Genomic DNA, 18,069 nt, shown 5'->3' with positions numbered 1-18,069 from the left:
AGATGCTCTGTCAGCCCGTTCGTTTGCGGGTGGTAAACGGTGGTCTTACGATGCTTTCTTCCACTCAGCATCAAGACATGGTCCAAAAGAGCTGCCGTAAATGTGGTACCTCTGTCTGTGATTACGACGGTTGGTGCACCATGCCTCAGTACAATATTCTCAATGAAAAATCTTGCCACCTCCGCTGCTGTACCTTTCTGGATAGCCTTTGTCTCGCCATAACAGGTCAGATAATCTGTCGCGACGATAACCCATCAGTTGCCTGCAGTAGAAGTAGGGAGTGGGCCCAAAACGTCCATGCCAATCTGGTGCCGTCGACGAAAAGTTTCTTTTGTAGAGTACTCCGCCCCGTGAACAAAACGATGACAACTCTCTTGCGAAAATTCTTGGCGCCTTCCGAGAACTGCCATCCAAGTAGGTAATTAAGCCAAGCAACTCAGCGTCGTCACATTGTTGCTGCGCAATGGTGGTCGTGTCGAGGACACTGAGAAATGATGTTTCCTCCTCCTCGGGTAGGGTCGCCGACTCAATGGGTGAACGGGACAAACAGTCGGCGTCCATATGCCGCTTCCCTGACTTATGTACGACTGCCATATCGAATTCCTGCAGCCTGAGACTCCAACGCGCTAATCGGCCGGTAGGGTCCTTAAGATTTGTTAACCAACACAGTGAGTGGTGATCGTTAATTACTTTGAAGGGGCGAACATATAAATACGGACGAAATTTTGTAACCGCCCATACCACGGCGAGACATTCCTTCTCTGTCGTGGAGTAATTAGCCTCAGCGCATGTTAACGTTCTGCTTGCGTAAGCGATTACCCTTTCTGTGCCTTCTTGCTGCTGCACAAGCACAGCTCCCAGACCAACATTGCTAGCATCGGTGTGAAGCATCGTAGGGGCTCTCTCGTCGAAGTGGGCAAGGACTGGAGGTGTTTGTAGTCGCTGGCGAAGATCGTTAAAAGCAGCTTCCTCTTCGTTATTCCACTCAAAGGTGACGTCTTCTCTCGTGAGGAGAGTTAACGGTGATGCAATGCGTGCGAAGTCTGCGATAAATTGTCGATAATATGCACAGAGGCCGAGAAAGCGTCTGACAGCCTTTTTATCGGTCGGCAAAGGAAACTGTTCTACGGCTGCGATTTTTTCAGGATCGGGACGAACACCTGCATAACTGATGACATGACCAAGAAATCGCAGCTCTTCGTAGGAAAAGTGGCACTTCTCAGGCTTCAATGTCAGGCCCGCAGACTGTATGGCTCGTAAGACCACCTCAAGTCTCTCAAGGTGCTCGTCAAACGTTGCGAAGAACACTATGACGTCGTCCATATATACTAAGCATGTTTTCCACTTTAACCCAGAAAGCACAGTATCCATGAGTCTTTGAAAGGTAGCAGGCGCTGAGCACAAACCGAATGGCAAGACCTTAAATTCATACAACCCATCTGGTGTTACAAAAGCGGTCTTCTCGCGGTCTCTCGGGTCCACCTCGATTTGCCAATATCCACTCCGCAAATCCATTGAAGAGAAGTATCGAGTGTGTCGAAGTCTGTCGAGAGAGTCGTCTATACGCGGTAGTGGATATACGTCTTTCTTGGTCACCTGATTTAGCTTGCGGTAATCCACACAGAAGTGCAGGCTGCCGTCCTTTTTCTTAACGAGGACTACAGGTGGTGCCCAGGGGCTCTGTGAATGCTGAATGACGTCATCTTCAAGCATTCTGTCTAGTATCGCTTCACGTTCTTTTGGAGCCACGCGATAAGGGTTTTGGTGAATAGGTCTCGTCGTTTCGTCGGTAATTATTCGATGCCTGGTTAGAGGCGTTCGGCCAACTTTTGATGTTGTCGAAAAGCAGTCTTGAAATTTGGCCAGTAGCTCAAGGAGTCTGCATCAGTCGTCTTTTGGCAAAGTAGTGCTAACGTCCAGAACAGGCGCTGAATCAAGATTTAGGGACTCATCGACTACCGCCAAGCAGCCTTCGGCATCTACGACATCGTCGAAGTAAGCGACAGCCAGGCCTTTAGGAAGGTGCCGGCACTCAGCACTGAAATTGGTCAGCAGCAAGTCCGTGCGTCCAGCAGCAACTCTGACGATACCTCGTGCGACGGAAATACCGTGGGTGAAGAGCAGCGAGCTTATTTGGTCTGCAACTCCTTCGGTGTCAAACTGAGCAGCGGCGGCCACCGAAAGAAGCGTGCATGACCTAGGAGGGAGAACCACGTCGTCATCAGTAATATGCAGTTGGTTTGGTCGCGCCTCTGGAGAATTGGGTAAGCCCGAACTGTTGCAGCAACTGACCACGGCGGCGGTCAGAACTGCAACGCAGCAGAGGGTGCTAAGAATCTTTGGATCCGGACAGGCCGCCATTGGAACCTGAACTTGGCAACATTTAACGCTAGAACCTTATCTAGTGAGGGAAGTCTAGCTGTACAATTCGAGGAGCTAGAGGGTGTTAAATGAGATATAATAGGGCTCAGTGAGGTTAGGAGGACAGATGAGGCCTATACTGTGCTACAGAATGGGCACGTCCTTTGCTATCGGGGCTTGGCAGACAGAAGAGAACTGGGAGTGGGGTTCCTAATTCACAGAAACATAGCTGGCAACATAGAGGAATACTATAGCATTATTGAAAGAGTGGTAGGTATTGTAATTAAACTGAATAAAAGATACAAGATGAAGGTAGTACAGGCTTACGCACCTACATCCAGCCATGATGACGCTTCAGTTGAAAGCTTCTATGAAGACGTGGAATCGGCAACGAGTAAGGTAAAAACACAGTATACTATAGTGATGGGCGACTTTAATGCAAAGGTAGGGAAGAAGCAGGCTGGAGACCTGGCAGTAGGAGATTATGGCATCGGCACTACAAACGCCAGAGGAGAGCTGCTAGTAGAATTCGCAGAACGCAATAATTTGCGGATTTTGAATACCTTCTACCGAAAACGAGAAAACCGCAAGTGGACATGAAGGAGCCCTAATGGCGAAAATAAGAACGAAATAGACTTTATAATGACTGCACACCCAGGAATCGTGAAGGATGTGGAAGTGGTTGGCAAGGTACGATGCAGTGACCATAGAATGGTATGGTCTCGAATTCGCCTAGACTTGAAGAAGGAACGACAGAAACTGATACGCAAGAAGTCAATCAATGAGCTAGAACTGAGAAGGAAAGTACAGGAATTCAGAGTGTCGCTGCAGAACAGGTACTCGGCTCTTAGTGAGGAAATCAACCTTAGCGTAGATACAATGAATGATAATCTGACGAGTATCATTACGGAGTGTGCAGTGGAAGTTGGAGGCAGGGTAGTTAGACAGGACACTGGCAAGCTTTCCCAGGAAACGAAGAACCTAATTAAGAAGCGTCAAATCATGAAAGTCTCAAGTACAACAGACAAAATAGAACTGGCAGAGCTTTCGAAGTTGATTAATAGGCGTAAGGTATGCGATGTAAGAAGGTATAACATGGAGAGAATTGAACACGCTCTGAAAAACGGAGGAAGCGTCAAAGCAGTGAAGAGGAAACTTGGGATAGGCAAAAGTCGGATGTATGCACTAAGGGACAAAGAAGGCAAAATAACTACCAATATGGATAGGATAGTTAAAATAGCGGAGGAGTTTTACAGAGATCTGTACAGTAGCCGAGACAATCACGACCTTAATACTATAAAAACTAGCAGTAACCCAGATGACACCCCACCAGTAATGATAGAAGAAGTCAGAAAAGCTTTGGAGAGCATGCAAAGAGGCAAAGCTGTTGGTGAGGATCAGGTAACATCAGACCTGCTGAAAGATGGAGGACAGATTGTGTTAGAAAAACTAGCCACCCTGTTTACGAGGTGTCTTCTGACGGGAAGGGTACCAGAGTCTTGGAAGAACGCTATCATCATCTTAATACATAAGAAAGGAGATGACAAGGACTTGAAGAATTACAGGCCGATCAGCTTGCTCTCTGTAGTATACAAGCTATTTACAAAGGTAATTGCTAACAGAGTAAAGGAAACATTAGAATTCAATCAACCAAACGAACAAGCAGGATTTAGAACAGGCTACTCAACAATTGACCACATTCATACTATCAATCAGGTAATAGAGAAATGCTCAGAGTATAACCAACCACTATACATAGCCTTCATAGATTACGAGAAGGCGTTTGATTCAATAGAAATATCAGCCGTCACGCAGACACTGCGGAATCAGGGCGTAGATGAAGTATATATAAACATTCTGGAAGAAATCTACAGGGGATCAACTGCTACCATAGTGCTTCATGAAGAAAGCAACAGAATACCAATCAAGAAGGGTGTACGGCAGGGGGACACAATCTCCCCAATGCTATTTACCGCGTGCTTACAGGAGGTTTTCAGAAGCCTAGAATGGGAACAGTTAGGGATAAGAGTTGATGGAGAATACCTTAGTAACTTGCGCTTCGCCGATGACATTGCATTGCTGAGTAACTCAGGGGACGAATTGCAACTCATGATTACGGAGTTAGACAAGGAGAGCAGAAAGGTGGGTCTCAAAGTGAATATGCAGAAAACGAAAGTAATGTACAACAACCTCGGAAAGGAGCAGCGCTTCGAGATAGGTAATAGTGCACTTGAAGTTGTAAAAGACTATGTCTACTTAGGGCAAGTAATAACTGCAGAGCCTAACCACGAGATTGAAGTAACTAGAAGAATAAGAATGGGGTGAAGTACATTCGGCAAGCACTCTCAAATTATGACAGGTAGATTGCCACTATCCCTCAAGAGGAAGGTATATAACAGCTGTATCTTGCCGGTACTTAGCTACAGAGCAGAAACCTGAAGACTTACAAAGAGGGTTCAGCTTAAATTGAGGACGACGCAGCGAGCAATGGAAAGAAAAATGGTAGGTGTAACCTTAAGAGACAAGAAGAGAGCAGAGTGGATTAGGGGACAAACGGGGGTTAAGGATATCATAGTTGAAATAAAGAAGAGGAAATGGACATGGGCCGGACATGTAGCGCGTAGACAGGATAACCGCTGGTCATTAAGGGTAACTAACTGGATTCCCAGAGAAGGGAAGCGGGTTAGGGGGAGACAGAAGGTTAGGTGGGCAGATGAGATTAGGAAGTTTGCGGGTATAAATTGGCAGCAGCAAGCACAGGACCGGGTTAACTGGCGGAACATGGGAGAGGCCTTTGTCCTGCAGTGGACGTAGTCAGGCTGATGATGATGATGATGATGATGAACTGTTGCAAAACGTAATCAAGCTCTCTGGTATGTTGATGACGACGCCATATTCCCGTAAAAAATCCATGCCAAGAATTACATCTCTGCAGCATGCGGTGATAACGACGAACGATGCAGTGAAAGGAGAACCTCTGATGTCAACTCTTGCGGTACATCTTCCAGAGGGCATCAGTAACTGGCCACCTGCTGTTCCTATGTCCACGGCGTCTTCACTTTTCTGAGGCTGTCGGCGAGGTCCTGACTGATAATAGAGAAGTCGGCACCAGTGTCGACTAAAGCTGTCACTTTCTGGCCTGTCAAGAAGAACACTAAGGTCGGCAGTCACAATTTCATCGTTTTCACGGCTTATCGGCTGTACGACGTCATGCTGTGGGGGTTTCTTGTCGTCATATTTATGGCCTGCAACCTTGCCCCCGGAGGTCGCCGCCCTTAGTTTCCCCGTCGCGGGCTAGGTGACCTTCTTGTATTAAGATCCGCGTATGTGCGGCGGTGCGACAAAGGCGAATGCGCGGGGGACGGAGAGCGGGATTGACGTCTCAGACTAGGAGCGTGAGTAGGCATTGCCTCCTCTGCAGTGTACAGCCATCCTCAAAGTGAGAACGGGCTCCATTGAAAGGGGTGTCGTGACGGCGTGGTGTGTATTCGTCGTTGGTACGTCGACCGTCAAACCAAGGTCGATGAGGACGGAATGAATCACCTCGATGCCAGCAATGACGGGCAATATGGCCTGCACCTCCGCAGTGAAAGCATAGTGGACGTCTGTGCTGGCTTCTATGCAGTTTCCAGGCTTGAGTTCCTTGTAACAAGAAAATTAGACGACGCAAACCACCGGGGAAGAATAGGCGAAAGAAAAGAGCATTTTTGCCTGTTGAAATGCTTGAAATGCTTTCAAAGTTTTTTGTGCAATTGTTTAAAGTACAGTATAATCTTTAACGAATGCAACTTTATGTGAAATGTATTTTTGTTGAGTTAAAACGCAGTCTACTCGAAGAGCTCAGCTGTAATGTGCCGTCACAGCGACATTGTCTCAACAAGTTGCTGGCATGCGATAAAACACGACATCAATGCGTTAAAAAAGAGAAAAAACACGTGGTGGCAAAAGAATAAGTATTCAAAACACATCAAGGTGATGCTCACTGAAAGCTTCAGCAAAAAAAAATGCTGCACTTTTCCACCAAGTATTAAATATAACCTACCATCCATGTCACTGAAATGCTAGACTTCACCGCCAACCGATGGTGGTTACGTGTGTTCGTTTATTTCAGGCATGTCAGGAGCATTGTAAAGCATGGTTTCTCGAAGTGGGTTCCGCAAGCCACTGATAAATTTTCCCTGGTTCTGCACTTGCCACGTCCCTTACACAGTGAACCAGAGATGCGATCGATATAATATACCACTATTACTCATACCCGAGTGTCAGTAGGCAAATCTCAGTGCATAACAGAAATACTCGAGATGCACTTTAAATCGTGCTAGCAGCTTGTCGCCAGCCAGATTGCGAAAACGGGACGCACAGTTAAGGATTAAGCACTTGAATGTCGAAATCTTTATATTAACCCAGGCGAATTTCTCTTGTTTGAAGATAGGTGTCAAAGCTAGAGCAGTGGACAGGCTACAGCCAGTGGCAACAACATATGCTTGTGAGCAGGCATTCTCTACGCTAGCCTATATAAGGGGGGGGGGGGGGGAAACACAAGTCAGGCCTGTGCAGAACACCCAGCAGTGACAGGGAGGCTCGAAGAGCAACCTTTCTAGAGCGTTTCTTAAAACACTCTTCGGGCAATTAGTACAAGCGCACTTTCAAGGTACCCACTATGCCATAAATCATCACAATTTACGTGAAGTAGGAAGTGTTCACTATGTCCTTATTCATCATTCTTTGGGAAAGCATAGTACCCACTACACTTGTAAGGCATTATGTGCACTTGTTTTATGCTGTGGCTGATGACGATGAATATATGCCCGAGGCTTTTTCAATGGGTTGCAGCATTCAACGACCCAATCGTCACAGTTTGCATTCTGTGACGCTTAGTTGTTACTTTACTGTTCGCAGCTCAGTTAGCAACGAAGTTTCGAGCACCAGCGTAGCACACTGGTAGATTACTGGGCTGCTACACCAAGGGCCTGGGTTCGATTCTCAGTATGTACTCTGCATTTTTTATTTACTTTTCTATTTACTTTTTTTTTCCTTTCGCGCAATAGTGGTTACAGACAACAGCGGGGGTGGACAACTACAGTGTGAGCCCTTTTCATGATTTCATATTAGATTTCACTGTAATAAGCACAAGAATCAGCTGAATCCAGTACACATGTGGATGGCCCTCAGTGTTACTGAGCCTTGCACTGATTTGTTTTTGCAAGGAAAGGGTTTGCATTGTCAGTTAAGACATCACCTTTTATATCCCTTGCTTCTAAATTTATTGCTTGCGAATGTAGCATGAACCGAATGAAAAATGCTTGCATGAAAACGAGGGGGGGGGGGGGAGGCAACAGGTTCCATTGCACTTATGGAAGCTTAGCAGAGTTCCAACATGCTTGAGAACTCCTGCTGCAGAACACAGTCACGTTGACTGAAATACTACACAATGCTCTCACTTTTATGGTTTCACTCAATAGCCAATCAGTGCGTACCAAAGTAGACAGTTTGGTGATTGTTGCCTTTTTGCAATTACTTCAGAATACTGCCCATGGTTAATTTTTATAAGCTGCTACTAGATGACACTAGCTGCCCTGCTAATGATAGAATAGCCTAAAGAAATGTAGTGCAATGTAAAAAAACTTGCCCCAAATAATGTGCACTCCGCTAAAGTGTCATCACCATTGCCTTCTGTACTCGGCACCAAATGGTAATCCAAATATTACTCTTAAAATGTGTGTGTACCAGTATTACAGCAACAAAGTTAAGAAAGTATTGCAGTAAGCAATGTTAAAAGGCGTCCTTTCAACATTCAACTCATCACGTGCTATAAAGTTTACTGCAAACTGCTTAACAAGCTACTTAGAGAAGCCAAAAGAAGATATCACGAATGTAGAATAGCTCAGGCTGGCTCAGATGCAGAGCGACAATGGATTGATTGATTGATTTGTGGGGTTTAACGTCCCAAGACCACCATATGATTATGAGAGACGCCGTAGTGGAGGGCTCCGGAAACTTCGACCACCTGGGGTTCTTTATCGTGGAGCGACAATGGAAAATAATAAATTGTTTCCTGAACCAATCTAGTTGGGATGAACCCATAACAAAGCTTCGATCATCAAATGGCTTCTATAGCGAACTGTTATATATTGCCAATGCTGTCAATGAGTTCTTCTGTGGTCCCACTTCTGAGGAAAACATTAATAATCAAGTATCACCTCAATGTAGTTTACAATCAATGTAATTATTTCCAACTGACCAAGACAAGATGTCACAAATCACTTGATGTCATAAATCAAATGATGTAATAAATCATTGAAAGGTTACGGGCACAGATACAGACAAGATCAGTTCAGCAAATATAAAATTAGTCACTCATTGCATTGCCATCCTTTTATCCTGCATAAAATAATTTTTAAAATATGACTATCTTTAGTTTGTATTACATTTATTTGTAAACTTATTCCACATTCGTGCCAGTTGCATTTTGCTTGTAAAATTTCCACGCATTTTCTGACAGGAGGTCCCTGTTCAGCCAAGTGATCTGGGACCTCCTTCTGTATACTTATGTAAGCACGTATGTTTTAAATGAAAGTAAATAAACTGAAACTGAACTGAATCAACCGTTAGACCATGTGGACAAGTTTCATTGATGATCACAATGGTGAAGTGAACCTCGAGTCTGACAACTATTGCAAATGCGAATTAAGCTCATGTCAATGCCCACCAGGCTCATGCGGGGGCATAAAGCAAAAAAACTCTTTTTTTTTTTTCATCACAAACTGAACTGACAGTATGATGGACAAGGCTGCATGCAGATAACTACAGTTCTTGATGACCTGCGATGCACATATGGCCACACTATGAGCAAATGCAAAACATAAACATGACCAACAGCATCACTAAGTTTCAAGTAAATAGTGTTTTAATGGAACTCAAAACTAGCAGATATATGTCCACAAATTTGTTTTTCCCAACTGCCTAATTGTTCAGACCATTTCTGCAGTACTGCCCACAAACAAAATATTAGTATGTGACTATATATGTCACATAACTATTTTGAATTGCAATCTAAATGCAGTTGAACTGGTGAAATATCTCGGAGAAAAAAAAATTGTGCGCCTTACACAAGTAGCACTGCTGCAACTTTATTTCAACCACGTCTCTAAGATAATTTTGTCATTTTATTAGGTCCTATTAACTTAATTTTTTGCGCTCACTGACCCACGGAAAAAGAGAGAGAATGACACGAGCGCTACTATCAGCTGAAGGCTTTATTCAAGAAAGGAAAATATCTACTACATCAATGCTATCACCTGCTGCCCATGCGCACCATTGTACAGTCGAGCCCAACTATATCGAACCCGTTTATATTAAATTATCCCATATATCGAACAATTTCTAAACATGGTAAATTTACATTGAGAATATATAGCAAAAGTTACTGTTACATCGAACAAAAATCGCAGCAACAACCGATATATCCAACTCCATGTGCTTCAAAAGTGCCCCAGCAAGTTGGCTTTCCCTCGAGGAGGCGACGAAAACTGCCGGCATCACCCTAAAAAGGGTGGTTTAGACTCGGCTCTGCATGGGCGAACACCCCCCAAAAAAAAATTATCCTGGCCTGCTCACAGCGCTTACAGCCAATCAGAGGCCATCGTGCTTTCTCCAAGGCGTGGATGCAGTACAAGTGAGCGCCATTTTTTTTTCTTTATGTTTGTGTGCCTACTGCTGCCTCTTTTTCTCGAGTCCTCATCCGGCGTGGTCCGTGCTCGTGGTGTTGCCATCATGGCTTGTGCAAAAAGGAAGAAATTGCCGTTCACTGCGAAACTCAAAATCATAAACTGAGTCGAGCGCAGTAAGAAGTCCAACGTTGCCGCCGCGTACAAGATTCCAAGGAGCACATCGAGTACTATCCTGAAGAACAAGGCAGACATCAGGGCCAAGTCGGACAAAAAGCCAGGTGCCCATGACACCCGACTTGTGCACACTGCTGTGTACGAAGATGCCAAAGCGGCCATTTACAAGTGGTTTGTGGACTTTCAGTCGCGAGACATCTCGGTATCCGGCCCTATGATCAAGCAGAAAGCCAAGAACCTTGATTTCTTGCTTGGCAGGAACAATTTACAAGGTAGTTCCGGCTGGCTCCAATGGATCAAAGAATGGCACGACATCGTTGGCAAAGCAGTTACGGGTGAAAGCAGAGTGATGGACCTGAACAGCGTAGAAAAATGGCTAAAAAAAACTAGCGAGATATCACAGCAAGATATTGCCACGGGAAACTGCCAACGCTCAGTGTAAGGCAGACATAACGAACCAGAGAAGCGCTGACGGCACCGCTACAAGAGACGAAGCCACCCGCAATGGGTGAGCGGGTGCTGCATGCGCATGAGTTTCGACAGAGCGGCCAGCGCGCATGAAGACGAAAACGACGGTGCTCGAGGCAGAGGTTCGCGAGGACTACGGACGTTCGGTTCCTTTTCCCAGCTGCTGTTTGATTCCTTTGGCTTTGGGCACAAGTTTGCTCTTATTAAAACCTGTAAATAGGACATCCTTGTTGTGAGGTTGTTATATCTGCTACAATATCGAGCACAATATATTTTCAAAGCGGATGAAACCGCTGTATTTTGGCAAATGTTTTCAAACAAGACACTTCCATGTCGGGGCGACAAAACTTGTGGTGACAAGGCAAACGAAGCCCACGTGTCCGTGCTGTTGGCAGCTAATTTAATATGGATAAATAAAGCTGCAACCTCTAGTTATCGGGAAAAGCACGACACCACGGTGTTTTCGAAATGCGGTGCCGCTTCCAGTTACCTACCGAGCAAACTCAAAAGCCTGGATGACTGGGGATGTTTTCAGCAGGTGGCTATCGTCGTGGAACGATGAGTTGGTAGGCGAAAATCGCAAGGTGTGCCTGCTCGTGAACAATTGTTCATCGCATCACTGCAGTACGACCTTCAGCAATATCGAGCTGTGTTTTTCGCCCCCAAACACTATGTCTGTCCTGCAACCACTGGATCAAGGCGTCATATGCACCCTAAAAGCTGGCTATCGGAAGCACCTGGTGGAGAGGCTGCTGCACAACCTTCGTGTCAGCAGGGAGTTGAAGATCGACTTCTTTGGATCTCTTTCTATGCAGAGTAGATCATGAGCAGATGTCACGAAGAAGACAATCCAGAACTGCTTTAGGCATGTCGGCTTCCGCATGCCTGGTGATGACACTCTAAAGTCGATGACAGCATTGAGGCATTGCAGGTGTTTCTGCCGAAGTTTGGAGCGAGCTGGCAGAGTACCCAAGTGCTATCGATGGATCTACATTCGACGAGTTCGTCAGTGCGGACGATAATGTCGCCATCATTGGCCAGCTACAAGATGAAGACTACATTGCAGACGTCGTGCCGACCATGAGCCAACGCGACTGCAATGAGAAAATTCATGATGGCCCGTTGCCTACATCCTTCAAAGTGATTAGTGCACTTGCATTGGTCTGACACTATCGCGTGAACATGGAAGGTTGCGGCCTCAGCTGCTCCAACTCGTTGGACAATGTGGAGGCGTGTGTGCTGTCGCAGGCAGCGAAGTCATTGAAACAGAAGAAAATCTAGGACTATTGTATTCTAAAGTAGGCCACGCAAGTAAGCCGCCATATTAATAAAGTACTCTTTTTATCAGATGTGCCTTTGCGTCATCAAATCCTATAGCGGGCCTATACCGAATTATGCCATATATCGAACTAATAAACGCTTTTTGGCGAGTTCGATATACCCGGATTCGACTGTAGTTCGAGGCTATCGTGCCATATCTTTTGTGCCCATTATCCTCTTCAGCCCTTTTATCCTTTCCTTTTCTGAATAAAGCCTTCAGTTGATAGTAGCGCTGGTGCCGCGCCCTCTCTTTGTCCGTGTGTCAGTGTGCGCAAAAAATAAGTTATTATGCATTCATACCGACTAGCTCGCTTAGCAGTATTACTCCAGTTCATTTATTAGGTCAGTCAGTGAGTCAAGAACTTTATTAGGAGGTCCTGAGGAGTTTAAGCCACCAGGGGTCAATGAAGTTTTTATGCGCTCCCCCTCCAAGTGAACGAGCCTATTGCATGTGTTAACAACACTGTTATGCCAAGGCAAAAAGAGCTTACAGACCTCAGAAGTACAGGCTCTTGCCAGGACAGGATCGAGCTGATAGTCAAGTGCTGCATCACGCACTATGCCCATAACCACAGGCTCACAGGTTTTTGTCAGCTGATGTCGAACAAACTGTGTCTTGAGGCACTGAATTACCTACAAAGGCAGGATAAAACACATACACTTGTTTTAAATTTGATTTGTGGCACACAAAATCTGTGGATATGCTGAAGGGAACAGCCAACCTAAAGGGGCCCTTTAACACTTTTTCAGCATGGTTAGAAAACTCTGTCAATCGGTTGTCAAGGCTCCCGATTAGAAGGGCAAGAGTGGGGGCTAGTTGGTTGAACATTGTTGAGACTCACACCGCGCTGGAATTAAACACACAAATAAAAGACACACTGAAGCACAGGTAGGACACACACGAGCGCTCGTGTGTGTCCTACCTGTGCTTCAGTGTGTCTTTTATTTGTGTGTTTAATTCCAGCGCGGTGTGAGTCTCAACAAGGCTCCCGAGAGCATGCGAACCAAACACTATAATGCAGCACACAGCCTGGAATATACAATTAATTTTCAAAGTCAGCTAGCAATTGTTCCCTCTTCTTTTGACAAATGATGCTCCAAACCAAAATAACAGTGCCTTGAACCCAAAGCCCACTGCCATTGGCTAGATTGAGCATTGCGGGCTGCATAGTTAACGCATCCGCCGCAGGATGCCACCACATGCCCATGGGCATGCTCGCAATCTCACTGAAAGTAAGCCAGATATTCAATGAAAGAAAGATAAGAAAGCACTCGAGCTGACTTACAGATGCATCTTCTTGCCTCTTTGTCATCCCCCCTCCTATATAGCTTTTAGCATGCTTGCTGGTACAAGAAAAGAGAAAGCACTAGAAACATGCTACAAAACTCATATTTGATGGATTATAAATCTTCTTGCGGCAGTCTATTCGTGGAAATCAGCTCTTTTAATAAAGCCATTTAATAATCAATTAGAAAAGTGCTGCAGGGTCCCTTTACGAGAGAAGCTCCACATGTGACATTTCCGAAAGTTTTCCAGCATTGAGAACTCTTAGCAGACAAGACAGTGGCACAGTGAATTATCCCATGTGTGCGTGTGCACACACACACACACACACAAAAAAAAGGGATGTGCAAGTTCAATCAGTGAGATATTTTATTCAGACACAGCCTGCAAATTGTACTGTTATTCTCATGGGAATATGAGCTACCTGCCAAAAACGGGTATCTCTTTGCACTTATGCTGGGCAAGCCAGTACCAATAGGCCTACAATTTTATACTTCTGGCTACCTGCAGGCTGCCTGAGCCAGCAAGATCACATCCGTTTTTCTTGGGTTGCGTGCACACTGCGAGGCAAACTTCCAGCACATGTTCGACTTCGTTTGACTAGGCAATTTTAGAATGGAAGTCTTCTGACCAGCAGGTGCAAAAAAGAAAACGATGAATGCTTGCTGCTGGAGACATAACAGAGTGAAATGCAGGTCACACTTGAGAACTTGGTCTTCAGCTGTGATTACCTCCCGTGTTATCACCTTAAGCCTGCCCCACCCTGCAAGATAGTGCGATACAAACAATTTTTTCACTCTTTCTCTGTTCTCTTCCTGTCTTCCATGATGCTCCCTTACATGAACAGAAATGCACATTCATGCCTGCCAAGTGCATTAAGTCTCACAGGCTGGAGACTTTGCAGGGACACACTGCAAAGCCTTTAGGGTTTATTTTTATATGGTGGTATGCATTCTTATATCTTTTGCTTTTGTATTATGTTACCTTCTTATTCTGCAGTTAATGAAGACAGCAGAACCCCCAGCTATCTAGCTGTCTCACTCTGTTGAATGTGTGGCTTGTGGGAATTGAGGCTAGCCGGCCGCCTTTGCGTGGGCTTTGCCGCCTTTTTTGCCATTCTCATGTCCCGACATGACTCCCCTCCTCCACTATCAGCCGCGCTGGGAGAGCAAGGAATGACGTTTAACCCCTCTCACCCGGTAGCAAATGTTGACTGTGGCGCCGCGCGCGGAGTCTCCCGAGAGGTTTTGTGCGCATGCGTCGGGAGTGAGTAAGAGATTATCCGGGACAGCTTACAGTGAGCACGCATTCCCTTTTCGTCCATCGACTCCCGTTGTTCGGGGCTCGTCGGACTTGGCTGACGGCGCCTCGCGCCCGAAGTGAACGCTCACCTTTTGTTGCCCTTTTGCGTACGCTCAGCCGAAGGGCGGTATGGTGTCCTAGTGCGTGGCTAAGCTACGCCGACCCGCCTACCTCCGAAGCTAACGCGACCGCCTTTGCCCTCGCTCTCTTGGGACGTTAAACCCCACAAATCAATCAATCAATCTATCAATTTGCCCTCGCTCTAGCAACCGGGCCTTGTTGGTCCCGGTGACTCCGTGAATCACTTTTACCACGGAGACGTGCTCGTGGCACCCTATGTAGTACTTTGCGCCCGTGGCGTGGATAAGCCCATTTGCTTTTCCACCATGCCTTTGCAACGGACTGTACTGCGTTTTGGTGTTTGGTGTTGCCACAGACAATAAAGTGTTGTGACCTTGAGCAGTACAGTGTTCTCGCCATGACGACGGTTAACGCGTGCTCTGCGGCTCGCTAAGACCGGACCCATGCTAGTGGCCGTACTCCTTCGGGATACGTGTCACTACAGGCTCTATTGAATGTGTTGATCTTGGATTGCATGCAAGCATAATTTTTAGTGATGGGCGAATATTCGGTGTTGCGAATATTCGATCGAATTCTGCCCTATTCGTTATTCGCTTCGATAGAAATTCAGGTATTCGGTATTTTCGAATTATTCGGTGCTTTTGAATAGGCCGCAAAAGCCACGGACGGCCGGTACAAATACAAATCTCTGAGGCTATGCTTTACATGTCATGGCTGCCATACATCCGTTAATCTCCAAGGCCATGCATTGAGGAGCCGGAAATACGTCATCGCTGCCATGCTCACGGCAACCGTCACCCAAAAGCTCATTGCGTAAGCTGCCCCGCATTGCTGTAGACAATTTTTTTGCTTTCTTTCTTTCTTTGTGTTCCTCGAGCTTCAGCCGCGCTTACACGTGTTGGCTTATCCCGCCCTCGGTAACCGCTGCCTCCACAGTTGAAGATGGTGTCGACCGCGCCCTAAAGCGCGTACACGAATACGATATGGGACTTTTTCCTGAAAATGCCTGCTGGAGGCGAAGCGCAGTGCGAGACGTGCGGAGTTGTTTTGAAGACGCCTACTGGTACCACGACGACGCTTGTCACCCACTTGAAGAGACACCCAGGCAAGTACAAAGAGTACTCGGAATTGCATCAGCTTTACAGTTTTCCGAAAAAGAAAAGTGAACCAAAGGGGCTGCCATCGCAGCTGACCGTGACCAGCTTGTTTAAGCCTACACTTCAGCTGTCATCGGTAAAAGCGCAAGAGATGACTAAGAAGATTGCAGCGTTCATTGCCTGCGGCCTGCAGCTATACAGCGTGGTCGAGGAACCGAGCTTCATCGAGATGATGCGATGTGCAATTCCAGAGTACGTCGTTCCATCGCGGAGGACCTTTTCACGAACGGTCATTCCGGATTTGTACGCGGCCAAAAAAAATGAACTGAAGAAGCACATCAGGGCCGTATTTGACGACGGTGGTGCTGAGTGATTCACTTTAACAACGGATGGGTGGACATCGAGGGCCGGCGACAGCTACGTGTGTGTTACGGCCCACATGATGGATCGCGACCTTAGGCAGCACGCTTATGCCCTCGCCTGCAAACCAATGCCGCAGGAGCATACTGGAGAAAATATAGTTCAGTTTCTCCGAGACGTGATCGAAGAGTGGGGTCTGCCTGACAACATCCCGACTTTTGTCATTACCGACAACGGCAGGAACTTCGTATCAGCTGTTGCCAAATCCAACTGGTCAGGACTCCTCTACTTTGCACATACCCTGCAGCTGTGCATAAATGACGCCAAAAGAGAAGTGGCAAGTTTTTCCCAGCTTTGTGCGAAGTGTCGATCGATTGTAGGTCGCTACAAAAGAAGCGCACGTGCACGGCTTATGGACATACAAAAGGACATGCACATGGCCCAGCATGAAGTGATTCAAGACGTTCCCACACGCTGGAACAGCGAGTATGCCATGATGGAGACACTCGTCGAACTTCGTGCCCCAATTTCAGTTGAACTTTGCGATTCGGATGTGGACAACTTAAGCTCCAGAGAATGGAAATTAATGGCTGCGGCTGTAAAAGTGTTGCAGCCTCTGGACCAAGCAACGACAGAGCTGTGCGCGGACCGCTATCCCACACTTTCCCAAGTGATACTCCTCGTGCATTGTGCGCAAGTGGTGCTACATAAGCATAAGTCTCAAGGTGAGGAAGCAGCATCATTTGCAAGGAGCTTTCTGCGAAGTCTTGCCACAAGGTTCCCTGGCTTGAAAATGGCAAATGTTCCGGCAAATGCAATGCTAGTTGACCCTCGCTACAAAGAAATTTGCTACACTGAAGACAGCCAAAAAAATTGGGCAAAAGCCGCACTTGCAGCTGCAGCAAATGAGCTAATGCAAGCCCAAAATGAATGTTCCCAGGCACCTGTCTGCCCAGCCATGGAGAAGCCCCCAGCTAACACTCTTTGGAGTGTTTTTTCTTCATTAACCTCTAATGTACTGCAATACAACGTGCACGAAAGTGTCCCTTCTCAAGTGGCAGAATACTTGGGCGCCCCTGTGCTTCCCCGGTCAGAAAACCCTTTGGAGTGGTGGAAGACCCATGGCAGCCGACTGTACCCAGCACTGGCCAAGGTGGCACAAAAGTACCTCTCAATTCTTGCCACACAGGCAAGGAGTGAGAGGCTGTTTTCAACAGCAGGGAATGTTGTCAGCAGCCGGCGGGAACTGCTGCTCCCAGACCATGTGGAGCAGCTGGTATTTTTGCATGAAAACTTGCGAGTGCAGTAAAAAAAGTGAGATTTGTGAATAAAATTCAACTATTAACAATTTTCAATTTCACAAAATGCTGTGCCTACATGAGTTCTAATTCCTTTAAAAAAATTGTGTAAATTAGTCGGGCCATGAAAAAATGCTAATTTTTCTTTATAATATGTGATGTACACTATTCGAACTATTCGATTCAAAATTTTTTGACCAAATCATTGTTCGCTTCGAATTCGCTTCGAACGTCAAATCCACTATTCGCCCATCCCTAATAATTTTACGTGCGATTGTGTGGAAATTATGGTATAATTATTAAGGCATGAAAAAATGGAAATAGAGGAACATGCCCTGCCAATGTTTCTCACTTCCTCCCCCCATTTTTTTCATGCCTTAATAACTATACCAGTTTGTCTGACTAATTAGCTTAAGCAAAAACTCTGTCACAAATAAATGGCAGAGAAAAAGTGGGTAATCAAATATGCTCGAGTGATAGCATCAAGTTCTGCGACTACTTAGCGTAAGATGAACCCAGTGGTGGTCAATCTATGACAATTAAATTATTTACAAGTGCATGTGGTTTCAAGCGCTCTTTTTCATCCAAATATGCACATCACATTGTCATCACTTATTGCAGAGGATGTACCAGTGCTATTCTTATTCTGGAGC

General features: G+C 46.0%; 2 protein-coding genes across 2 annotated transcripts in view; one reads left to right on the top strand and one right to left on the bottom strand.

Moving 5' to 3' along the window:
• Positions 1–18,069, bottom strand: part of Glg1 (Golgi apparatus protein 1) — a 120,813-nt gene that overhangs the window by 8,483 nt on the left and 94,261 nt on the right. The window contains exon 19 of the mRNA XM_037428514.2: positions 12,489–12,626. Within this exon, the coding sequence (XP_037284411.2) occupies positions 12,489–12,626 (138 nt within the window). The remainder of the gene's footprint in view (positions 1–12,488; positions 12,627–18,069) is intronic.
• LOC142775856 (E3 SUMO-protein ligase ZBED1-like) lies at positions 16,048–17,483 on the top strand. Its single transcript, XM_075878144.1, has one exon. It carries the CDS (start codon positions 16,198–16,200, stop codon positions 17,425–17,427), a length of 1,230 nt encoding a protein of 409 aa, XP_075734259.1. The 5' UTR covers positions 16,048–16,197; the 3' UTR covers positions 17,428–17,483.

Source organism: Rhipicephalus microplus, chromosome X (assembly GCF_043290135.1).
Source record: "Rhipicephalus microplus isolate Deutch F79 chromosome X, USDA_Rmic, whole genome shotgun sequence".
Classification (NCBI taxonomy): Eukaryota; Metazoa; Arthropoda; class Arachnida; order Ixodida; family Ixodidae; genus Rhipicephalus; species Rhipicephalus microplus.
This window is presented reverse-complemented; position numbering and strand designations above follow the sequence as displayed.

Bases quoted from the DNA above. Each gene is read 5' to 3' on its own strand.
- LOC142775856 (XM_075878144.1), top strand. From the start codon at position 16,198: ATGATGGATCGCGACCTTAGGCAGCACGCTTATGCCCTCGCCTGCAAA.